Source organism: Idiotropiscis lumnitzeri, chromosome 14 (assembly GCF_059441095.1).
Source record: "Idiotropiscis lumnitzeri isolate Australia: NSW breed Sydney's pygmy pipehorse chromosome 14, RoL_Ilum_1.0, whole genome shotgun sequence".
NCBI lineage: Eukaryota > Metazoa > Chordata > Actinopteri > Syngnathiformes > Syngnathidae > Idiotropiscis > Idiotropiscis lumnitzeri.
The window spans coordinates 10,740,662-10,767,075 of NC_142404.1; the positions used below are offsets into that span (position 1 = coordinate 10,740,662).

The 26,414-nt window shown below is 42.7% G+C and overlaps 1 protein-coding gene across 1 annotated transcript in view; it reads right to left on the reverse strand.

Annotated features, from left to right (window-relative positions):
- Positions 1-3,182: 3,182 nt before the first annotated feature.
- The window catches only part of LOC148323441 (anosmin-1), a 77,996-nt gene continuing 54,764 nt past the window's right edge, over positions 3,183-26,414 (reverse strand). Inside the window, exons 5-14 of the mRNA XM_088315436.1 lie at positions 25,209-25,393; positions 24,132-24,261; positions 19,789-19,994; positions 16,854-16,998; positions 15,465-15,617; positions 11,559-11,647; positions 8,683-8,854; positions 7,971-8,191; positions 5,660-5,801; positions 3,183-4,329 (exon numbers count right to left, since the gene is read on the reverse strand). Coding sequence (XP_088171562.1) covers positions 4,271-4,329; positions 5,660-5,801; positions 7,971-8,191; positions 8,683-8,854; positions 11,559-11,647; positions 15,465-15,617; positions 16,854-16,998; positions 19,789-19,994; positions 24,132-24,261; positions 25,209-25,393 — 1,502 coding nt within the window. The 3' untranslated portion in view covers positions 3,183-4,270. The remainder of the gene's footprint in view (positions 4,330-5,659; positions 5,802-7,970; positions 8,192-8,682; positions 8,855-11,558; positions 11,648-15,464; positions 15,618-16,853; positions 16,999-19,788; positions 19,995-24,131; positions 24,262-25,208; positions 25,394-26,414) is intronic.

Consider the following 26,414-nt stretch of genomic DNA (forward strand, 5'->3'; position numbering starts at 1 on the left):
TATATCTCTGTAATAGTCAACACGCACAATTACTTTGAGAACCGTTATTTGTCTTGTTGCTTCTGTTGATGATGTGTTAGGAGACCTGTTGAGTTGTGCTAAATTATGAAATTCATTTAGCATGAATGATTTTGGCTACATGAGCATTGTGCAAATAAGGTTTTTGGCTAGATTGAATGCGTGTCTGTGAGGTAATGAGCCGTTTTACTGCCTTCCTGTATCTTGCCACAATGGTCTTACGAAAAGTTGGGTTTCACTTGAAGGCCTGTTTATGAAATGGGGCTATAGCAACAAGGTAAAAAAAAATATAACACAATGGTACATTTTTAACAGGTGAGAGTGAGAGTTGGGCATGAATCTGATGCTTTTTGTAGCAATGTGTTTATTGGGTTTTTATGTATTTAATAACCAGCGGTTTTAGAATATGACCTATCAAAAGGAGCAGGTAAGTGCTGAAAACCAACAATAGAACTCCTGCTATCCATCAAGCCGCACCATATTAAATCTAATCATGAGTATGTGTATTCAGGATATTACTGCTTGGGCTCAGGAGCACGTTGGAAAAATGATGTCAGTAAAAAATAGGTTGTTGCCGCATCTACAAACCTAAGTGAAGACGCCGCCATCCAAGGCGAAGGCCATAAATCATCAGCATCCACAAACACCGTCGACGTCTCTCCGAGGCTGAGCTCATCTGTGAGATCTTCTGACACAAAATGGAAAAGTGTGCCTTGGCCCGAAGAGCCCACGTTTCAAATTGTTTTAGTGAGTGCCGGTTAAATCAAGCTTGTCAAGTTCTCCAGGCGAATGGGAGGGAAAAGGCCCATCCAGGTTATCCAGGCAATATCTCTCTGCTTTGTCTATCTAATAGTTAAGGTCATGTTCTGACCCGTCATTTTGGCAACTAACTAATTTTAATACATTTAATACAGGCATGGGCAAACTACGGTCCGGGGGCCACATGCGGCCCCTTAAACGTTTTAATCCGGCCCGCTGAACTTGAAAAAGAATTAAACGAATAAACCTTGTTAATGTTTTATTTTCTAAATACTTTTGATTTTTCAAAGACATATATATTGTTGTAATGATTTTGTTCACTTTCATTTAAAATGAAATGTATTTTTTTTCTTCGATGAGGTGAGGTTACCAAAACACTCCACTCTGCTCCTGGTCGGGCCCCTCAGTCGAATTTTAGAACCCTTCAACCAATCAAAAAGATTGCCCACCCCTGATTTAATATATTATTTCTGTGCAATTTATCGTTTTGTTGGGCTCATGTTGGAATTTGGTGTTTGCAAGAGAACTGTACTTCTGGGAAAAGTTGCTAGGTCAAAAGTGGTAATTTAGTAATGATGCCATTGGACCCAAGAAATAGATGAAGGCTTGTAGTATGATTGCAATGGTGAACCGTAACCTTTTGTTTAGGGGCCTGGCTCTGGAAGTGGGAGGAGGACTTGAGTGATTGTTCTATGACTCTGGTTGGGTAGGCGATTTAGCTGCCATGCTTCATGGTCAGTTGAAAGCTTTAAACCCAGTAGTCCGAATAATACCCCGAGATGGTGTCAGAAGTAGGAGGGTTTGCCATCACTGTGGTACAGGATGATAAAGTACCTGGTACTCTAGTGTCGTGTCAGTGTTTTTTTTTTTTTTTTTCAACTCACCCAATCGACGGAGATTCAGCTGTAGATTGAGGCTATTACTCATCAGAGCTGTGTGAAAAATGCTTTCAAAAGTAGGATGGTGTAGCCATGAAGACATCCCTGGTGTGCCTCTGTTCAAGAGGGAAGTGAGTGTGCTGTCACAATTGATTTATTTTCAAGTTCTAGTTCTACTTGTCCCATGACCTAGTATATGATCGGAGGGCCACAGCAGTTGAGGACAACTAAGTCCTTCCATCTCCTTTGATCTTTGGCAATGTCCAGGAGTTGGTACAATGACCTGTTTGATGTGATCCCTCCAATTTGTTCTGGGGTGACCTCACCTTTGCTTTCCTTCCACAGATTTATTTGATCTAACCTTTATTTATCCAGAGAAGGCAAATGAAAAAAAGATTCTCATTTGCAATGCCGATTTAGATGCAGACTGCAGAATACAAAGGTTTCTCACCTCAGTGGAATGGAGATTATGTAAAGAATGGCTCACCTCAAGGAGATATACGTGCTAGTTATTGTCTCCGATTTCTATGGCAATTTGTGTCAGAAGGGCGACAGAGAGCACGTCATGTAATCACTAGAAATGAATAGAACTGAATGCTCTTGTGTTGCAGTCAATGAATATGTTTTTCCACCCACTAGACCCAGATTCCAATCTAGTTTGACAGTCTTATTCCTCATAGTCCCCAGACAAATGTCAGAAGTGAAATGGTTCACCGTAAGGCCATCTGAAGCGTGTCCACTTTGTCGGACCCTTGAACCCGAATGACTGGAATGGGACTGTGTAGGACATTGGCTCACCTCCAGAAGCGGGATGTAGAAGTCTTCCTCAGATTTTCAGAAATGGGATAGAAAACCCACCATGCAAATGTGTGGCATAACACTGAGATAAACATCCCCCTGATGAAACATATAGTGTGCACTAACGTCTGCAAACAAGTCTGAGAGCGTGACTGAGAATTTAAAACCCTCCCACGCTACTTGAGCAAAACTTTCCAGAAGAATTAGTCACATCAAACTATATAAATGTTATAAAAGGCACCATTCTGTATTCACTTCTACACTATAGACACACCATCATACGCAGACAAGCAAAAATTCACACAAGTGGCGATTTTTATGCGACAATCATTGCACAGGTGTCACTCTTGAGACTTAATTGCAAATGTTATTTTCTTGTAAACATTTCCAGTCCAGGTTTACGAGGGCAAAAGGTGACTGAGCGTAGGAGGTATTTAGCGCTTTTAAAGCACGCAAGTGTTGCGAGAAGCGGGGGCATTTGATGAAGGGGTGCCGGACCTCTCCGGCGCTCACTGCGCACAGCTTGTCGGGCTGGATGGATGACCTGTTTATTTGGTCTTGGAGGGCGCATGTCCTCGGCTCCTGGGCCCATCGCTGAATAAGATGCCACGGTTGGGGGGTTTTGTGAGCCAAAATAAGCATCAGCAACGGCCAAATAGTTCAGCGCAGTGGGGAGGCGTGTGTTTGTGTGCCGCTCACACACTCTGACTGAACAAACAACACAGAGGATCTGGTTAAGGATTATTTTATTACTTAGCAGTTTGTACAGTTTCTACCATGGAAAAATAACATGTAACATAAGACCATATTTACAATTCCATTTTTACAAAGTGTCTTTACAAGATTTGTGTTGCTTCCCCAAAAAAAAAAAAAAAGTGATACTAAAACACACAGAACATCCACATCCACACACATTCAATTCAAACTGGAATACACACATAAATAAATATAGACATTCACTGACTGTTCCACGACAAACATTTCTACAGCCAAGAAGATGTACAATGCATCATTTCCACACGTTATAATTTCATTAATAAACATTACATAGTATTCCCAGTATAGTTCTTTGTTAATCCGTTAATGGAATATCGCTAAAATATTGAAAAAGGACCATTTAATTTTTTTTATTTTATTTTATTTTTTTTTAATTCTCCATGCCAACAGAATGCGAACGGTCGTCATGCAAAAGCTCTCCAATTGAAGCGCATCCTTTTTTTAAAAGTGGAATGGATTACATGCAACAGAACTCTGTGACGTATTCTGAGTTAGACAACCGAGACATCAACCATCGGTCAAAATAAATAGATCTCGTACCTTTCTTCACAAATTGGCGCCGTACATATGGTTTCTCGGTGTTGCGTGTTTTCTCGGGTCACCTGAACGCTCATATCGACGCTGTCCTGTGAAAAACACATTTGTCCATTTTTTTTCAATTTTTTTTAACATTTTTACTTTAATGGGCTATGGGCTATCCCATTTACGTGATTTTTTTTTTTTATGAAATAAATGGACATACGTGTTTTTCACAGAACAGCGACGATATGAGCTGCGTACTAACAAATACACAACAGTCGACTTAGTAATAAAATAGTCAAATGAAAACTGTACACACCAGTCTGTTGTAGTGAGTCAGAGGAGTTCACAAGGGATGTCTTGTGGTGCCTTGAAGGTAGAGGGCTGTTATTTTCATAAATGGAACGGGAGGGTTGCGGGGGCGATGGTTTTTGGGACAGTTCACGATTCCACACTTTCTTCCCGGATAGTCTCTGACAAATGGGAGGGAAAGAGCGACTGGATTTGCCTCACTTTGCGACTCAGTGTCTTTCGACTGACGGTTTCTGGTGATGGGAATGGTGTTGCCGGAGTCTGGGCCCTGGAAAAAAAAAATGATGGAATTTAGGAAGTACGCGAGACAGAAGACTCTTTCATAGACTGTTTGAAGGACGAGTCACAAGCAGTTATTGCACCGAGAGAGTTCTGCTACAAATCTCTTCAAGGTAGCGTTTTCAACACTCGAGACTGTTGGTCAAGCATTGACCTTGTGGTGTTACGAGTTTTGTGTTTCATGGCGTCGTTGAATTTCACTGCCAAGCTCCACCCACACACGATGAGGAAAAAAAATCTATTGTATCACATTTTAGCACTGTCCAGCTGTGTAGTGTTTCTCTACATTTATTGAGCCAAGGCACATATTTCACGTTAGGAAAATCTCACGAAAATTGTCAGGAAAAGTGTAAATACTGAAATAATGATCATCCCGTCTCAATTTGTACTTTGTGTGACATCTGGGCCGTGTGCTTGAACCCATCACTTATTCTGGTGTGTGATGGTAACAGGTGGATGCAAAGGTTAATTGTAACTTCTGCCATCTAGTGGAAGATCATTTAATTGTTCCGTCAGTCACCTCAATCTCTGGCCTTTGCCGTAAATAAAAAACAATTTTCGTGCCAATTAACTGCAGAAAATATTCAATTTAAAGTGTCACTATCTAGTGTCCTGTGTCATCTACTGACTACGTTACAAATTGCTGAAGTAGGTGATCCACGGTTACCTTGACAACATGTTTGTTCTTATTGAATGTGAGTGTAATCTCCAAAAAAAACTTCTGAAGCCCTTATTCAATCGGCAAATACAACATATTATAGCATGTCATGTTGCAGACTGATGTATGCACAAAGTCTGACAATAAAAATCTATTGTCACAATCATTCATGAATGCACGCAACGCTGATCTGATTTAAAGAGACGGGCCTGTCACAATGATTCACGCCATCACAGATTTTTGGCGTCTGATCGGACACGTGCTCGCATTTGTTTGAATTTTATATGACACTTGCAGTCATAGGGAAAAGTAATATGCTTCATATGTGGTGAAAAAAGAAAAAAAACTATATATATATAGTTTTATATATTCAGATCCCACTCATTGACAGTGTGGATGGTTGTCTGGGCCCTGGCTGTGATAAGACTGGAAACCAGTCTAGCATAAAGTGTGTGTGTGGTTGGGATAGACTCCACCTTCCTGCAATTCTTTACAGGATAAATGGTATAGAAAATTGATGAATGGCTGGTTCCCTAAAGGTCTAATCATATTCTAGTGCGTCATTGATCTGATCATGTTGAAATAGCTTGAAAAGTTAATGGTGAGAAAAGCATGACATGATTAAACCAGTGAGAACAGTCAGGAGTGACCTCATACTTACGGTGTTGACTGACTGGTAATATGTTGGGAGTCTGAAACGTCTTGACAGTGGCGGGGCCTTCCCCTCCGGTCGTTATTACTTGCACCTCCAGTCTGTAGTAGGTGGACGGCCGCAGGTTGGACACGACCAGCAGATTGTGATCCTGCCGAGCGACCACAGAGACACGCAATCAGATGAAATCCTAATGAAAGTTGGCAAACGGAGGCGAGTATCTTTGCACAAGACTCAGACAAAAACAAATCATGGCTTTCATAAGGCCGCCTCGCTCTCGTCTCTGCAGCCGGCATGATATAGTGTGCAGTGGGTGGCGTTATTTATAGTCGAGCTCTGGAGGCTGGGAGGCGCAGATAGGCGCACCTTGTTGTTGATGGAGCAAGATGATGTCAAAAAGCCGTTTTCTTTTTTTCCGCAAAGGATGAAAGCGAAACGACGCAAAGGCAGATGAAACGATATGAGAGTGTGAGAACAACGCCGTCTCGGAGCTTTTCCCGAGTGTCTGTCTGCACACAAGATTCATCCAAGGAGGGCCACGGGGTGTGAACCTAAAACCTTCCTCAGTACTGAGAAATAAAGCAAAATATTGAGCTTTTTTCTGACGGAAACACAAGCGACCTGTATCACCATTTGTCATGTGCTTCTTATACGAGTTTTAAACAATCTATAGACAATGAACCCACCACTTGATTAAATGTATTCAGCAAGGGGATACATGTCATCCAACGTTATAAATTTGCAGCATGTTAACAGGATTGTTTTTTTTTTTTTTTGGGTGTGTACAGACGGAATTTGTAGTGAAGTGAAGTGGTTCAAACCCTGTTTATAGTGTGATAAACTATTAGAGGTTCATCTTGTGGTTGTCTACGACCCTGCGTTTTTAATCATTCAGTGCTTTTTCTAAAGCCATTTTTTGTCCTTCGTGCAACAATCTTGACATAGTGAGCCACTCCAAACTTCCAATTTTGTAAGAAGGCATGCTAGGAGTTTATTCTAAAACAGGCATGTCCAAGCTTTCTCCACCACTTTGACTTTTGATTTTATCAAACATGCTAAAACCAAAGCAATTAAGTGTTGTATTTATTTTTGATAAACATATTACATTACAGTATCCCAAAAGGTGAGAAGGTAAATAAGTTCGGGATTTTTCATGATTTTGGGGTGGTCCAGATCCCTGCATCCCACTAGAATAAATTTACCCCTGCCCTGAGATGATCTCCCTAATCAAAAAACCTGAACAAGAGTAATGTGTAATAAGGTGTCCATCTTTAGAGAAGTGTTTACTTGGGGATGAGAATTAATCATGAATGGGACATGTTCACAAATCAGATCTTGGAAACTTAATTTATTAGTAGTAGTATTAGTAGTCGTATTACAATTGTAGTTGTGTCAAATTGTTTTGTTTTGTTTCTGGCGCTAATAAATGGCAACCCGCAAATGGCCCCAGGGTCATATATTGTACACCCCTTGTCTAGAAGATTAATGATGAAAAGTAAGTACATGAGCAGAGCTCATATGGTCATCGATCAGCCACATTAGCTCGTTAGCATTGGCAACAGCCGTTCGCTGCAGTTAATATGCGCACATAGGACATGTTGTTAGCTATTTGCATATTGTAGAGTCACGTAGCCCAACGACAGTTTCTACGCTGAGTAATGTGGGATTGGGTGGAATTTATGTTCAATTATATGTCGACTTTCCGTGTCCGTTACGAAGTGCAATTATTTATTTATTTTTACGGCCACTAGATGGCGTCATTACAATACACACATACATCTTTTTGGGCAGCATATACACGCACAAGGTAACTCAATGTGCTTCACATAATTAATAAGCACTTACAAACAAAACGGTTAAATACATTTAAAAACAAAGTAAATAAATAAAAAGTAGCTTACTGAGTGTCGTAAAAGAGGGTACAGTCTGAGAACTATTTAGAACATGATTTGAAAAATGCTTTGAAATAACGTAATCATATGTATAAGGAAAGTGGGAAAAGCATCGTTTTTAACCTGGTTGTAAAACATTCCCAATTTATTGGTATGTTTTGGAATCTTTATTCATTTATATTATTCACTCTGACATTAATACCATCAAATCAGGGGACTGTATTATACATGAATGCAGAGGGGAAAAATGCTTTTTAAGTTTATTGTATTATAGTAGGGGGTGTCGTATACTTCGTAATGGCTCTCTTTTAAATGATGCAATTGAGGCGCCGGCAAAAAGAGAGGAGAATACTGATAACCTGATGGGATGAGAGTGTTACCCTGGAAACTAGAGCTGAGCTATGTGACAAAGCGGTGGTATTTCTTACCGGAGGCAGGATTTGAGACTGGGAGATGATGCTGTTGGGCAGGCTATTCTGTCGACTCTCCGTGGTGATTTCAGCCCAGGTGACTTGAAAGCCCGTAATGCGTTGGTGGGCCGCCACCCGAGACACACGCCACAGGAAGCTGCCGGTGATGTTTCCTCCACTGATGGAAAACGTTGCTGTCAGGTTTTCGGGCTTGGCCAAAACTTTAGGAAGTGCTGCAGCTGTTCGGAAAGAGACGGGGGGGGGGGGGGGGGGGAGACTTCTTCAGTTTGTTGCCAAGTATTCAGTAGAAGATTGATACGATTTTCGGTCGGTATGCTATCTATAAGGCAAAATGGAATCGCTAAATAATGCTTCAAACCTTAATAACACCGCCAAGGTCGTTGCTTTTTCATCCATATCTATGATGACGTTTTGCAAAATCTCCATCAATCACATCAACAATACATGTTTTTGTACACTGGCCTTGCGGGATGTATGCGCTCCACACCGAGCTGTTTAAACCAACACGTAGTACTTGTGCAGGGTGTTACATGCCAGACTGTTTCTTGGCCCAATCAGAATTTTTTTTTTTCCTGTGGCGAGAATCCCAAAATGTTGAAATATTGTTTTGATAGTTGATGGATTTTTTTTCATTACCTTGATTAAATACACTTGCATTGTTTAATTGATATATCAACAATAATCAGCTGTCAAATGTCTATATACTTGCCTCCTTCCCCCGGGCAGGGGATGTGTTTGTGAGTCTTGCTCCGGATGGTAGCGCAGGACGGCGTGAGGAAGGTGATGCTCTCCTCCTTGGAGCGTCTCTTAGACTTGAGCATGTGAACTGTGACCTTGTACTTGCAGGAGAACAACAGGCCCGGGAGGTTGATGTAGTTCTCCTGAGCCAAGAAACACACCATTGAGTCCTGTTGATGACTTTGACATGACATCGGGGGTTACGTCCCGCCGAGCCTCTGAGATAATTAAAAGCGCGGCGCCAAGGCGGATCACATTCCCACTCAGGCTCAGTGAACATGGCCCGCATTAGAGAACCTCACTTTCATTTTCATCTTTAGGATAATTCAGTGGCCAAACCTGTTCATGTGCCACGCCAAACAACATTGCACCTTAAACTACTTTCAGGGTGTGAATTCCGATGGTTCGTTTGATCAAGTGTGAATGTTATCATCGTAAGCTTGGAGCTCAACCAAAACAAACAGACTTAGACTAATTGAACAGGTTAGACTTGGCCCGTTCGGAACCAAACTGTCCGTTTGGCTGGGATGTGAACGCCGCATGGACTGCAGAACTCAAAATGAAGATTAGAGGGTGAATTTGGGGTTACTTTTAGATTTAAGCTTTCATTATCCACATTATTAAAATGAAATATATAAAATTAATGTGAAATACTTCACTTTGTCTCTATGGAATGTATGTAATATAAGTCTCACATCTTACATTGAACTATTGAAATATATTTAGTTCTCCTGACTAATAATAATAATAGATATGTTTTTTGCAGTAGCATAGTAATTGTTAAGGCATTATTAATAAATGTTTGCCGTATATCACCATATTGTGTTCGTGGCATTAACACAAATTGCAATACATTTATTTGAACCTTGTGGTTTGGTCTTTTAGGTTCAGTATTTTCCTGCTTGGACTTTAAAATCATCTGATCACTCAGTCGGCATGTATTTCTCTCTTACTGGATGATAACTAATTATTTATTTCTTTATTAATTAAAGCCGGCTGTTGATAAGAGAGAATTAATAAATGGAAAAAAAAAAAAAGCATCTCCTGGAAGGTGTATTTGACTTTTCGTTTTCAACTCAAAAGCTATAAAAACAAATGTTAATGCTTGATTTCCTGGAAAAAAAAGGTCATCGTAGGAGCCCGATGATTCATATGTAAATGTGTTGTTTTGGCAATTTTCTCGTTAAATGTCAAACTTCAAAATATGATATTATGCGGTGCAGTAAGTTACATTTTGAAGGGCTGTTATAAATACGTGTATCACTTTTGAGCACCCTTTCGTCTGGGTGCTGGTCACATTAGTATTGTATTGTGTTATATTTGCCGATGGTAGGAACTTTTTTTTTTTTTTTAAATGCATTTCCAAAGTTTGGAGTAGAGACGTCCATATAAACACAAATCAATTTGAGTTAAGTATTCACTAAAAATGCTGTCCAGCAAGGTTAGCAACTTTTTTTGACCCAATGCATTTTACCGGACAACTTTTGGTGAGATGTTAAAGACTCACGTAAATGGAACATATAATTTTCTGCTTTGGGTCAGAACAGAGAACAAATTCATGTGAACACATCCCCTAACATTCACCATTTATTGAATGCAGCTCCAAAAAAAATGCATTTCTCATCTCCTTTTTAAGGAAATATTGCAGATGCGTGAATTTCGATTTCTCATTGGAAAAAAAATGGAGTTTCAAGATTAACTGGGCAGGGCGCTCCCTGGAGAGCCGGCGTGTACGTTCTCTCTGATACCACACAGCTTTGATTAAAAGTGAATGAGGCGCTCGCTGCGCTCACATGAAAGCACAAGGCTGGATTCTTTCCCGGCCATCTATAGAATCAGGATGTATATTTCCTAGCAACCACAGCCGGGCTCCCCAAAGAATGTGTTGATTGGCCAGGTCTCTGCCATCCTGTATCAGCCTGAGCCCAAACAGCCCCCCGCGCCTCCCTTGACTCTCCTAAAAGAAGCCTGGTGTGGCGGCTCAGTCAATGCTGTCCTCCATTCCGGGAACATTTGCTTTATTAAATGCCTTTTATTGGCCATCACCCCAGTCGCCTGACCGCAAGACTGAATCAGAGCGTTCACAACAACAGCCATTGATTTGCCGAGTGCCATTGGGCTTCGGGTTCAGCGAGTGGGGGATTTGTCAAACAAAAAGGGAGGCACGTGCTCTGCATAGCCCGAGTTGCTGATGAGGCTCTCTCTTTGCTCTGCCTCAGCAACGTTGGCCAAACATTTTCAGCTCAAGACCAAAATTAGAATTTTGGTTCCTTTCTGGGACCCAAACATGTTATTTGGCAAGCAACTGCATGCCTGCTTCAAAGATGCTTAAAAGAGTCCCACAACCCATTTCGGAACACAAAACACTTTTTTTGGGAAACCCTGACTTAGCCTGGATTGATACATTTGCAATTTTTGGCTCCCAAGTGGCACAATTAGGATCTGCGTCATGGCAGCATAACGAGAATGAAAGCACAGACCGTTAAATAAGGTCTAAATATGGTACATTAGAAGTACATGGACCATTAAATAAGGAAAATGATTGGAGACTGTAGTCAGCGGAGTAGAGCGAACGTTCCCTGTTTTTAAACCAGTAGGTGAAGACTCACTCCAGGCTGAGTAAACAGATATTTGAATTATTTAATAACAGGAGTTTATTTCTGTGTTGTTGATGAATGATCTTGACACTTGTGGACATGTTTACTGCATTTTGGGCGCATGAGGGATGTTTCAGGTGTTAAGTACACTTTCACTTGAAAATACATAGCATAGTCCAAAATTGGAATTGGGCACTCTTCCAAAGCAAATTTGGTAAAAAAAAGTGGGAAACGGCCCCTGAAAACAAACCTGCGTGGAGGATTTTTCTGGTCCTCGTGTCTCGTTGTGGTGGCAGTACTCAGGCATCCACTGGACATGGTAGCGGTTCATTCCAGGCTCTGGAACATTAGACGGATACAAGGGAAAATGTTTACAAATAACAACAATTGCAGTAAAACCATAACAATAAAACATCTCAAATCACATCAAAGTGTTGCTTGTAATGTTTTAGAACTGGCAATCAAAGCCAGCAAGCATTTTTACTACTTCTTTATAGGAAAAAAACAATGCTCTTTTACTGCAGTGGAGTGGGGAAAAAACGAGCAATTTGTCTGGGGAGTGAGTTGTTTTCGCCATTTTTACTTTTAATGGAGTAAATACTTAAGAGATTAGTCAATAACAATAACTTTTGTATTGCCCGTCAAAATGGAAGTGGCCAACAGGGCAATTTTGTTTCAGCGAGATCTGAACATAATAAATATTTACTTAGGCACCCTCTAACTCTGCAATCTTGCGATGTATAAAGTTGCCCGTCACCCACCTTTCTATCTTGACAGTATTTGATTAAACATACAAGATATTTCATTAGACTGGCTGAAATGATGAAACGACAACACACTCACTCTGAGATCAAGATAACATCGCTCTCTTCCTGTTTTCTAAAAGCAGTCAAAACTTTTCCACTTAAAAAGTTGCCACTGATAACATTTCAAAATCCATGAATTGACGAAACTATAGAAAAGGTTGTCTTTTTGTTTTCTTTAGCCAAGCTCTATCACTTGTTTTTTTTTTTTTTCCACAGCTGCATTTTGGGAGGAATCTCTAAAAGGCCACTTTACACGATCCATTTGGCAGCAAACGCACACAGTTAGCAGCTAGCTAGTAAGCAGAGCGAAGCGTTTAACAGCTGAAAGTTTTTCCAGATACTTCCTCCGGGACTTGGTAGAGACTTAAAACAGAGCTAACAGCGCGTAAATAGTGGACAGATGCACAAGTCGCATGGACGACGGCGTTGCAGCTGTTCGCTATCAAGTCGGCAAAATGTCAGTTTGGACCCCAAGTGCCTGAAAAATAGGATAGTGATCCTTCTCTGTGCTCCGAAATGGCCTTAATTGGACACATTAGCCTTCGTAAACACGCTCTCATGAGCTCATCATCGCCGTGGCCCTCCTCTTATGTTACCTAATTCATTATTCATTCAACTGTGTCGCTCGAATGTGTGCAAAAACATGTCTAATTAATAATTGAGCGACGCTCCGTTCGCCTTGCAACGGGGGCCGGGGTTGCGGCGGGGAGATAAAAGAGGCCCTTTGAAGGCTTAGACTCAGCGCTGGCACCCGGAGCCCCTGAGCTCTTTGGAAGCAGAATAGAGGAATTACAGAGTACCAGGAAATACAGGGGAGGGAAAAAAATAAAGAAGATATGCTTAGCCGGTGTCTGGCACTTCGAGAAGGTGACATGTCCAACAAGGAACGAGTAAACGAAAAACAGCTCGAGAACAGGAGCAGCGCTCGATACTGTACATCAAGGGGTGTCAAGATCCAATCCTGGAGGGCCGCTTTCCTGCTTGCTTTCAATTTCTCCTGGCTGCAACCCACCTGAGTCAAATGATCAGCTCATCAGAGGAATCCTGATAAGTATCCTGCTCCTTTGAATCAGGTGTGTTGCAGCCGGGAGAGATGGAAAACATGCAGCAAAGCGACCCTCCAGGAATGGAGTTTGACACCTCGGCCGTACAGCTTGCGTGATAGTGTAGTGCAGTGCTTCTCAATTATTTTCTGTTCCGCCCCCCCGGCCCCCCCCCCTAGCAAGAATAAAACTATTCGCGGACCCACCACCACCACCCACTCTCCGCCGCAACAATGAATTCCAGCATTTTCTTTGCAAAACAAACCTACATCGTAGTTAATACTCGCTGAGCACAATGGGCTAGAAGAGTGCCACTGCCAACTACTGGAGTGGATGTGCAATTACACGTTATTGTAGTACAGCGGGAAAAAAAGCTGTTGTTTCCCAGGTTCACACGCGTCCCCCTTAGCATCGCACCATGCCCCCCCAGGGGGTCCCGCACCACTATTTGAGAAGCACTGGTGTGGTGGTTCAATCAGCTGACTTCAGTTCCCATGTTGTTGATGAGAATGAGAAAGGTGGTCTTTATATATGTGTTTTGTGAGTGAGTGACAACCAGTCTAGGCTGTACAGCATTACAGCTTGTGCTAAAAGTCTGCTAGCATGAACCGAAACAAGGCAAGTGGTATAGAAAATGGACAGATGAATAGGTGGACCAGAACTACTGCGATCAGACTGCCATGTGACAGTTGTCAGGCAGACGTGGGTATGCTGTATTATCTGATTAATTTTCTTTTGAATAAATTCAGTGATGGTGTGAAAGAGAATGTTGGTCTGTCTCTGTAGATGTGCCTTGTTATTGACTGACGAACAGTCCAGGGTCTGCCTTACGTGTTTGGTTCCGTAATCAGTAAGAATTGTTAGTATGAGACTGCCGCTGTCCTACACCCTTTTGTCTGCTTGTTGGGCAGGCAGCCATAGATTATCTGATCTAGCACACAATACACTTTGCTTTGCTGTTCTACAGACAAACCCGAGGCCCGGCGTGGGTTCAGTGACTCAGTGACAGTGTGACTGTCGGTGTAAATAGTTGTCTGTCCTTGGATATGCGGCTTGCTGTGGACTGGCATCCAGTTGAAGATGTATTTTTTTTTCTTTTGCCTGAAGTCATCTGGGCTAGACTTCAGCTCACCCATGACCCTGAGCGGGATAGAAGACTATAGAATAGACGGGTGGAACCAGTCAGAACAGTTGCCACCAGACTGCCGCCATCACCGCCTTTTGTCTGCGTGTTGGGCAGACAGCGATATATTATCTGATCAAGTACACAGCGCACGATGCTTTGGCGGTCTGGAGACAACCCAGAGGCCCGAGCTGCGTTGGATCACGATGAATGAGAGTTTAATCACGGTCCAGTTAACCTGTCCCTTCATTTTGTCGGTCACACAAACCAGATGTCCTTCGACTGCAGCTCCGCGGGCCATCTTTGTTTACAGTAGTAGAACCCGGTGTGCCGGAGCCAAAGACAGGGGTCATCCCTCAAGTCTAATGAATGGCAGCGGCACATACTGTACACTGCAGACAGAGAGAAACGAGGAGCCTGGAAGAGGATTTACAATGTTCTCTAACACAGTGATTCCCCGGCCGTGATTGATCGCCGTTAGCGACACTCCAAGCCAACCTTTGCGAACAGTTTTGGGCCCACTCCATCTCCTCGCCTCTCTCTTCTGATTCAGCAGTTGGTGTCTCACCAGGCCTTTCCCTTCAAGCCAGCCTTTGCATTCTTGACTCTGGGATGTAGAGTTTGGCTTGGCCCATGACATAGATTAGTAACAGAACATGGAGCAGCCAATGGGATTTGACAGGTTACCCTGAGAGCGTTGCTTTCAAGGCTTCCATATTTCCACTCCGGTATTAGCCGAAGACTTGGGGAATGGACGGCGCTGGGACAGGCATGTCTATTTGGGCAAACAAACGACCCTCCCCGTGCCGCGTGACATCAGCTCTTGCAAAACAAAATGGAGCGCTTCACCGCCTAAGCGTGAATCTATTAAAGGCAGCTGTCAATAAATCCCATTGCGCAGCTCCCACTCAGAGTGTTTATTGTTCTTTACTAAACAGTGGCTCCGCTCTGCCAGCCCGTGTGCAGGTTTTACACCATTTTTCCCTCCCTTCAGCCCTCACACAAAGACACATTGATTCATTTAGTTCATCTACACAATCAGGTAACTATGAAGAGATTCTTCCATTGTTTGGCTGAGGAGAGCCAAGCATAACACATTATTATGGTATTCATCATTCCTGGCCTTAAAAGGGTGCTAATGTGATTTTATTAAAGCTATAAATCAATCCAGATTTTCTTCATACCTCCGCGGTTCTTCCAGTAGACACGAACTTGCAGCTGGCCATCTTGGTAGAAGGGCGTGCCCACCTCCAGCGGGCCAGAAGGTCGCTTTGCCTTGGCCAAGGTTGGTCCAGCAGGGGGTATCTCTTCTTTCTTTGACTTGTGCACTGATTTTACTAGGGAGAGAAATGAGAAATATTTGCTTCTGCAGTTGAAACGCTACATTGATTCTGTCATGGCTGCAGCGTGGCGACACAAAGACAACAGTCTCCTTGTCAAAACCAAGCAGCTACAACATGTTCTTTATGCATGAATGTGGCGGAGCTGGATGGGTACCAACAGGCTTGATTCCAAATCCAGCCAACTTCTATGCTACATAAAAATATGTATGAGTGTAGCACTGAGGCTTAGTCTGTCTGCTAACAGTTAATAAGAAGAATTTTGTGCTAGCGGAATGCAAACAAACTTAAGGAAAACTAACGGATCAGCAATATCACACAGAACCCGACTTACGTGTCAGATGTGAATTTTATTTGCTTTATATATCTAGCACTAAATTCCGAGTTATTTTATGTTTGATAACGTTTAATCCATTCTTGATTCATGATGTCTCGTTCCCAGCTTTTGCTAGTGACCAGGCAAATGTAGTGTATGCTTAGAAATGTCAGTTTGTATTATCCATATTGGTCTCAAAGTAAATTATTCTTCACAGTTGTAGGGGGAGCGCAGGAGGGAGAAAAAAAAATTCTATTCCAGACATCCTCTTTCCCTCTGACACGATAATGGTCTGGTATGGATTTTTTTTTTAATACAATTCTATTTTATTAAGCTGGAATGTACCATATTCTTCAATTGTGTTGCGACTTGCATTTAATTCCTCATTTTCAATTTCTTGCAAGGTCTGACTCAATTAAGGATGAGAAAACTTAATCAAGAGATCTATTGATTGTGTAGAATGAATTGTGTCTTGCAAAATGGAATGCACTATTGATTCAATGCCGTTTAAATTCCAGCTAGTTTGGTGTCTAATGATGATGCAACATGATTCGGGGATACGGACCTCCACTGTGTTACATGTTATTAGGAGCATGCTTTAAAATATATATTCCTTCTGATTCACTTTTAGTATGTTTTTATATTATTATTATATTATATTTTATGCTTGCTTTAAACAACCACTTAATTATATTCTTTAGTGACTTGTATCATGTTATGCAATTATGTGTTCCTAAGTCGTGCTTAATGAAGTATTTGACCTGTCGATTAATATGCAAATGACATATGCATATGCATGACAATGAGCGGAACCACTTTTGTGGACAAGCATGAAAGTCTCAGTGACACAGAATAAGTCATACAAAACTGGCAGCTGAAGGAACGAGTAAATATTATCCAAGTCCCATTGTGTTTACCTGATTCCGAATTCTGGGTGGTGCTGAATTGCAGCACGGCCTTGGAACTCTTCAGTCGCACCTGTCCCCAATACGTCACGGCCTGCAGCTCCACAGTGTAGCTGCTGTTGACTTGCAGTGCCTCCAGGTCCACCCAGCTCTGGGCCTGTGACGACAGACAGCGCTTGGCATTTGAGTGGTGTCGCTAAAGCTCTTTCTCAAATGCATGTCACCATCCAAACTCAGGCTGTGCCAAAACAAGGCCCGCGAGAAAGCCCTTGTTATGAAGAATACATGTGGAGCCAAAGAAGGCCTCCTCGTGGTGAGGAGATAGCCTTCAGGGCCTCGTGAGGGAGCCGTGTTGTCACAGCCTCCCAGGGCTTCCATCCCAGCTTGGCTTTCTTGCATTCCACTGGCAGCAGTGAGCCTTGATGAGCTCTTGTTATTGACTGCGTGCGTGTTTTGACATTCTTCGGCCAGCAGGGTGCTTTGGAAGCCCCCAAGGTGCCAAAGTGGAAACCAGTAGTACATGTGTCAATAGGTGTCTGGTGTCTCGGCTCTCGGTGCCACATCTGCTCTTCATTTTGAAAAACTAATTCAGGAGAAGACGCTCTGCAGGTGTGTGTATGCTGTCTAGACTGGCAGGCTTTCTGTTTGCATCCCTAATGAAATGATTTTCACGAGCGGTATGCCGCGCTGCGTGGTTCACGATTCAAGAATTTGCCTAGTCTTGTTTTTTTACCTGGAATGTTATTTGGTTTAAAAAAAAAAAATACCCAGCCTTGTTTTTTTTTCTTTTTTTTTTTTTTTTCTTTTGGGGCGGTTTCTGCAACGCCCTAAAATGGGCATATAAAGGGATCTGTGTCATCTCGGTTCAGGGATAAGCGACGTATGTCAGGGAGGAGCTAAGTTTAGCCTGGATTGTTAGTGGGAGTCACGGCCAGTCTTCGCCGCATCAGTATGCACTCAGGTACTTCTGGTCCATTTTTTCAAAATCAAATAATCTGTAAGCCATTCATTTTAAGGAAACTGATAAAAGATACATTTCAAATGAAACTAATTTGGGATCATTATTTGTGTTATATTTGCAGTTTAGACGATTATATACATTTTGACTGGCGGTCAATTACTGGCAATTTTCACAGCGGGGCTCAGTCTTTTTTCCCATGTGAATAGCATGTGATTACTGTATTAAAATTGGCTACAGTGGAACCTCCAACGCGGAATACAATTCAACTGTTGATTTCCAAGTTCTAATTGCAAAACATTTTTTTCTTTACTTTACGACTCCATTAGAACAAATTAGTTAGTGACAGACTACGCCGTGTTCAGACTTATGTACAAATTCGCGCTAGGAACAGACGTCTATTGTAAACCGAGGACTTTTGCACACTTTGCAATGTTGAAGTGTCATTTTCTGCTCTATGGTTATCATCGCACTCGTCCTCTTTGCTGCCACTGTTACTCATTCTGGGGTGGCATGACAAAAATCTTAAAATAAAAAAATGGACTAGCCCAAATGACTATGTTAGGAGTCTTTGTTGTGCAAACATTTAATTCCTAAAATGGTCCATTTTTTAGCCGCAACGAAGAATTCCAGAAAAATTCAGCGGTATGGCTTTTGACAGAAATCTACACAGCATCTCACAGGCTGTAAAAATGTCAGAGAAAATAATTAATACGGCACGTCGCCATGGATTTATACTTATCATTTACATGATCGATTTCATATACAATTCAAGATCATGGCTGTAAATTACGAGGCTTGGCAAAACTGCACAAAAACCTCCAACGGGGTTGGACACAATAGAAGGAGGAATGTAGGATGTCTTTAATTTTGGGGGGGAACAACTTGCATGGCTTAAATAATGAAGAATGAAAAACACTTGTAGTTGGTATAAATTGGAGATATAAAAGAATCTGATTTAAAAAAAAAAAAACGGTAAGTACAGCTGAAACTAACCACATATTCTTACAGCGCTGCACAAACTATTCAATTTCGTGCCACATTGGCCTCTATAACACGACCATTTAAATGTGACAATTTGGAACTTATCCAAACATTTGTGTAAAGGCACACTAAACTTTGCCACTATGCACGTTGTTACGTGGAACTTCAACAAACCCCACCAGAGCTCAGTCCTTCATGTTTTGCTTTTTCTTCCTTGTTTTTTTTTTTTTGCGTCACTTAGACCAGCAAGGAGCAGCCTTGCTGAGACTTATAAATAGAAAAATGATCTTTCAAAAGCACTCCAGCATCACCAAACACCACTTCCTCGTTTCTTACACGTTATACCCTGACCCTGCAATGTCCGTACCATACAAAACCAAGGCCCCCTCTATTTCTATTCATACCAATTCATATGGAAAACGTACGGATCCTTTTCCATCACATTTTTCTTGCATTACTGTCATAGTGACAGGTTAAGGCTACATTCTGCCCGTATAGCCTGGTTTCATCCTCTTTTTACTGTCTCCATCTATTCACGCCCTAGTGGATACGGCAATGACAATTACATTATCTAGTCATAATTTGGACTCGATTTTTATAAGTGTGGCTAAAAATGCTTACATGTGATGAAGCCACAGAAACAGACACCATGAGCAACAGAAGAAATGGCTGTCAGTAGACATACTGTAAAAAAAAAAAAAAAAGCATCCTGGTATTCCTCTGCGTCTGAAGTACAGTAAATAACGACCCAATAATGTATCTTAGTGGAAATACTGTATGAATCACAATTAATGTGTCCTCCTTCAAAGCATAACTGGGCTGAAGGGTTCTTCGATCAGTCTGAGGAAGAAAAAGCAACAAACAGAAGAGCTGACTCTGTTTGTGATTGATGGCTTCGCATGCAACATTGGAGAATCCCGAGGAGGGGACCTCGAGTGAGATAATGTTGGAAAGTGGAAAACGAAGAGTGGGGGGAAAGACTGAAGACTGGGAGGGAGCGTTTACCCCGTTGGTGGTCTTTCTCCTCCTCTTCTTGGACGGAACCTTCGACTTGGTGGGCACGGTCCAGCTCCAGAAGACTTTGTAGTGATGTATGGGAATGTCGGGCTCCTCTGGCAAGCTCCAGTTGAGACGAACTGTCACCAGTCCTTCATCTCCCTGCGTCACGTTGGTGACACGCAGGCTGCTCGGGCGTGGCGGGGCGGACGGGTCTGGAGGACAAAGAAGCAAACGCTGTCACGGGGGTGACAAATCTCACACATCTGCAGACGTTTAAGATGCCGAAGTTCTTTCAGGCGAGTCTAATTTAAGGTGGAGTAGATTTGGAGCCAGAGCGCCTTTCACCACTTTGGCTGAGGAGAGGAGGGGTGACTGGTATGACACTATGTAAAGTAATTAGCCCTCCGCTGACAATGCGCTGTGAGATGTTATGACAGGTGTCATATCACGGCTACGACAGCACAAGTGGTCAGGGGTTCACAAACACATGGCGGCCAGCTTTGGCATCGGCATTGGAACGTTGTGAGGTACGTGCGAGTAGAGTCGATGCGCTCCTGCTGCTGTGCTGCAGCTTGCTTCTGATGTCAGAGACAAAGAGGCGGGGCCACTTGCACACCTCAGCAGTCTTGTAATGTCATGGAGTACAAATACTTAATGACTTTATTTCAGTAGCATTTTCAAATCTGCTCATTTGTTTTTTCGTTATATATTCCTGGTAACATTCACTTTTACTGTACTTAATTTCTAAAATGTAAAGAATGGTGCGTCGGATGGCATCTTAAGTCACCGTTGTCACACAAGTACTCCCAAAAAAAGCAGTTGTGGGCAAACTATGGCCCGGGGGCCACATGCGGCCCGCTACATGTTCTAATCCGACCCGCCGAACTTGAAACAAATTAAATCAAAAAACCTTGTTCATGTTTTATTTTCTAAATATTGGGGTTATTCAAATTTTGTTGTAATGCTTTTTGTTCACTTTCATTTTTTTTTCTCCAATGAGGTGAGGTTAACAAAACACTCCATCCATCTGCTCTTAGTCCGGCCCCTTTGTCAAATTTTAGAACCCAATGTGCCCCACCAATCAAAAAGTTTGTAGCTAATCTATTAAATAACGATAAAAAGGCTAGAGGTTCATGTCATTCGGTAGACGGTTTTATATGGCACCACGATATATATTGTAATATTGGACAAATTTGCAAGAATGCTTTTTGGCCATTGGCCAGTGGAAGACCCTTCTGACAAACAAGAATAACTGTAGAGATAGAAATATTAGCAGGCAAAAACTCCTCATCCAACACGTAGCATATATTTATATAACCGTAATCCAGTGCGGTCAAATCATCAGTGTCCTTTGAGTTACCATGACCTTGTTTGGACAAACGTTTAACGTGATGGGCAGACGAATATCTGCCAGCTAACTCATTAGCCAAAATGCAGATCAGTATTCCACTAAAGTGAACAAAAAGAAATAAAAAATAAAACACTTTAATCTCAGAAAAGGACTTTAGCAAATGTCAGACTTTTACTCAAGCCGAACTTAAATTCTTCCAGTTCTTTTTTTCTTGCTTTGTACTTTACAACTATTGTGTTGCTATACCCAAGTATCGCTTTCAGATACTGTACTTTATATAAGACTGCTGCAGTACTGCTTCTTGTTTCTGATATCAGAACCAAAGCAAAAGCAAGACAGGGAGAGAGTACAAGGTATAATAAGAAAATGACTCCTCTTTCTCTCTTTCTCTTTCCCTCTCCCACCTGAAACACATTTAACTCACTTCATACACACACACACAAACACATGGGCTCGGCATACCAGCTGACGTTGGCGGCGCAAGACAAATAAGCCTCCCTTTCGTACAAATTGCCCTAACAAAAAGTGTAGCAGGGGCGAAATTGCAATCAGATGATACAGGGCAGGCTATGTAAATAGCGACGCTCTGACCGAACGTCCGGGAACTCATCAGAGCCATGACAACTCCCATCAATCTATCACTGTTCTGCCACTGATTGGCCTGATTGGAGATCGCTTTCTAGTCCCCCCCCGAGCGGAATCCCCTTTTTCCCCACCTGGTGCCGCGCTCTGTCGGAGCGCCATCCACAACACTCTAGGGAGTACATGCATGAGTAAGGATTGACAGTGCGGGTCAACACGCACAAATACACAGGCAACACATGTAATACCAGACACATGTACGTGTCTTGGGCCTCTGGAAAGGAAAAGGAGAGGCGTATGACTTTGAGTCATTCGATTAATTGATTAATTGTTATAGTTCAAATATTCACAAGGAATAGCAACTGAGCCCTGACGCCCAAAAAAAAAAAAAAATGAAAATTGACACTGCCTTGCTAAAATACCTGAAATGATGCTACTTTGAACTCAGTCTATACACTACATGTTCCTAACCGAAATCACATATACACCATGAAAAATGGCATCGCACAGCATTTTCCGTCATTTCTGCAATCAGAATGCAAAGAAAGTAAAAGCATTCCAGTTTTCACCAGGTTCTCGTAGGCATACCCCGTGGTTTCCAGTGTTCAACCAATATTTCTTGATGAAGTTCAGGTTGATGAAGCAGATTATAACCCACAGTGCAGTACGCTAATCTACATGAGGTACCGTATTTTTACGGCCAAAAGACGCGCCGTATCAAAGGGCGCAGTACCAGTTGAGGGTGCTATTTCTGTATTTGATACAGTGATAGAACGCACCGTATCATTGGGCGCAAACAGAACCGAGCAGTCGCGCTGGCTGCTCAGTCGCGCTAGCGTGTTTTTAAAATGGCAGCGGGAGTTCGGTGCTACTTTATTTTAGCTTTTAACAACGTGCTGAAGTTGTCCTCATCCAAAAAATGCACCAAGTCCTTGTCTTCTGTATCCAAGATAAACAGCTGGACACGTTCTCCACCAAACACGAGAGTCATTATCAGTTTGCCTCGCCGTGTCGCTGCGGCGCAGCCCCTCAGATGGGATGCCGACACAATGCCGGTGTGAGCAAGTCACTAATCAACAAACGATGTGCGGTCACGGTGTTACATCAAAACGAAAACCATCACCCCAAATCAACTGAATAGCATAAGAGTGTAGGCCCAGCAAAATTCCGCCTCCCAGCCTACCGTACAATACCTTCGTTTACATGCATGCACACTAAAACAGAAGATAGCGTGGTTAGCTGTTTTTAAAAAGGCAACAGGAGCAAAACTGAGTTTGGTTGTATTTTATTGAACTATTTAACAATGTACTCAAATTATTATTAATCAGTCATCAAAATCGTCTTCTGTATCAGAAATAAACAGCTGGGCAAGTTCTCAGATTCCCCGTGTCGCTGCTGCGTGCGGCTCCTCATGATGCCGGCTTTTGCGAAAGCCCTAACAACAGAGCTAGCAGACACGTTTGCCCATATAAGGGCATTGGGGGCTGCTTTGCACTGGGGGCGTGCCTTTGCGTTGTCATTCACGCCCATCTCCCCTCTCACGTCCGCCTGCTGTCTTTAGCCACGCCCGCCTTCTCTCTATATAGCAGTGTGCAGGCAGTTAATGTTCGCAGTCAGCCCAGCGGTGTACTTGGTCCACATAATGGGCGCTTCGCCTCAAAAGGCGCCCTGGCTTTTTTGGACGAGTTTCAGGACTTTAAAGTGCGCCTTATGGCTGCGAAAATACGGTATATTTATTTTAAAAAAATATTGTTCAGTGTGCAGCCCGGCCAACACGTCAAATAAACTTGTTTAGTGTCATGCAATGAGGCAACGACATGACGCTAATCTGCAGCAAAGATCTACAGCAACTAAAAAAAAAAAAAAAGTTACGTCACTTCTCTGGGAGCCAAGACTACACTTAAATTCATTTGGGAGCTGAAATATCCCGTCTAATTTAGACATATTACATTTACGCATGACTGGAAAGAAGCGGGATGGGGGAACCCCTCCTGTAATTGAATTTGGTTGCACTCAAATGAAAGGTTTTGGCCACTTAAATGACTTGCAGTATATTCAGTTTCACTTTGAATTTGTTCATCTCATTGGACACAACATTAGGTACACCTATCAGATCCGAAACAGATTGCATTCATCAACCTATTATTTTATGTATTTATTTTTAATCAATCATGTATATAACAAATAAAACACGTTTTCAGTAGAAAAAAGTCCTTCAAAGTTAGGCGTGATGCTCTGAACAAACCAAAACACTCAGGTTTGCAAAAGCAGGTCAATAAATCCGAAAGCTCCACCCGCTCCGAGGTCTTAAACTCAACAAATGGAGGTCAGTGAGCGTCAAGCAGGATCTGACACTTTAGTGCGTAAGGCCACACAACAAGCATACACAAACACACACGCATACGTACGGACACACCTCTAGTGGAGCGGAAGTGTTTGCTTGGCGCAGTGAAGCCGCGGGTCCCGTGCACATTGACCGCGGCCACTCTGAACTGGTACCATCTGCTGGCTCTGATGTCGGCCAGTTGGACCCGCTCCTCGGCAGTCTGAGGGACAGATGGGGAAAGAGAGAACGGCAGGGGTCAGGGTTCACGCCGGGTCAGAGCCCCTGTGTGAGGTTGCTGCCACATCAGTCAACCGCGTGTTTCTCCTCGGCGAAACTTTCAAAAGACGAGGTGACTTTGAGGAATGGGCAACTGTGGGGAGACGTCTGTCAGTGTCAGAGCAGCGCTGCACTTTCACAGCTGCTGCATGTGGCACGTTAAAGCCACGTGAACACCTTGCGGTTACATTTCAGCTTGCGATGGCGCAGTTCATTTCAGATCAGTCAAGCTTGTCCACCCATTAATTTTCAATAGCACTGGTCCTCATTAGTCTGACAGGTGACCTGGGACCTATCCCACCTGAGTTGGTGTACGGACTGGTCACCAGTGCATTTTAAATATTAGTTTGTCATTGGACAGTGAAATAAACACATTTTCTTCCATAACACAAGTGTTCCGAAGCATCATGATGTGTCACAAGTATGTCATTTTTCAAAATAAAATATTTTTCAGCCTTGAATAATCAATAAATATAATAATACATTTCTTTCATTGTGTGGCCCGGTCCAAAGTGGTCCGCGGACCGGTACCGGACCGTACCCCGGTGGTTGGGCACCACTGGTTGAAACTATTATTAGACTATTTTGCTAATGTTAAACCCATTAGCTAGCAAAATGAGTATGACCACGTACGAAGCCCCCCATTGGCGGTCCGCTAAATTTAGGGTTAGGGACCACTGGTTTAAAACCTAAATATAGCACAAAGTATACTCCCAAAACAGTTTTGCCTTCAAGTAGTATTAAGAATCAGTATAAGAAGTATTATTTCCTTGACACCAATTAATGTCCTGTACTACTTTCCTATTTAGACAGTGAAATAGAGTTGGTTGAGTCCCGTAAGGAACTACGAATATGTGCGACATTACTGTATAACCTGTGTAAGTTACCAACCTGTGCGACCGTCTCCCACTCAGTGGCATCGTCCTCGCTGGGGTGAATGCCAAAGTTCCAGCGCCGCTGCACCACGTAGAGAACGGGTTCCACCGAGATGTTGAACTTGGAGGACCAGCGGATCTCCAGCTGACCCGAGGGCAGCTCTGCAAACACCAGCTCCTTCCTCGGCTTCAGGGGTACTCCTGCGGAAGACACGCCGGTGAGCACAGCGGTCTGGAAGTTAACGTGGCGTTTTATTCATTTGCGCAAAACACACTTAAAAAACACATAAAACGCAGCATGGACATTTGAGAACGAGACATGATCTCACTGCAATAGTTGAGATCCACGCTGAGGGTCAACAGCTTCTTCTCTTGAGTGTGACACGTTGTGACACTTTTGGCCGCAGCGTTTTGTTTTAGTAGCTGCGTACGTCAAAGTTCACTCGCGTCCACTGCACTTTGCAATCGGCCTTTGAGTTGAAGCCACAGAGTGTATCTGTCTGTGAGCTTTATTAAGAGCAGGAGGTCAGACTAATGCTCATCCAAGACTGAATTTACTGCCTCGAGAATAGAAGATGGGAGCGGTGATAATGAGATAGTGATTGGACGACTTGGTCAATAAGCTGTCAAGCACTTTAGAATGTTACATTAGAACCTGCAAAAAAAACGCACCGTATTGAGTGCATCAGTCAGAACGATTAACAGCCAAGAAGGGGAGAATGATGGTTTCCTGTACGTACTTCTCTGCGTCTTGGTCACGGTGAGGTCACAAAATTTATCTGAGGAGGCGAACTGCTCTATTGATTCGTCTGGCTTTGTATTCTCAAATGTTACATTGATGATTACGAATCTGTTCAAACAAGCCATGGTTTTCATGGTACTAGAAACAGCGCTGTGTCGTACCTGCTTTTATAAACGAGTCGAGCCACGCTTAGACGAAGCAGTAGTACCTGGTAGTACCTCTCGCCAGTGACTCTTTGAGACTTTACTGGTGTTTTAGCAGCTGCTCACTTGCATCATTGCATTCAGCCTTCCACTCGCTGTGCGCTGAGAATGTGAGCTTTATCACGAGCAGGAGGTCAGCCATTTGCTGCCGTGAAGTAAAAAGATGAGAGAGCCGACGGACTATTTTGTCAATAAGATTATAAGACAATCGTTTTTTGTTTCAATAAACTCTGAAGGCTCGCTTTTGAATACCAGGTGCATGCGTCAAAGTCGTTTT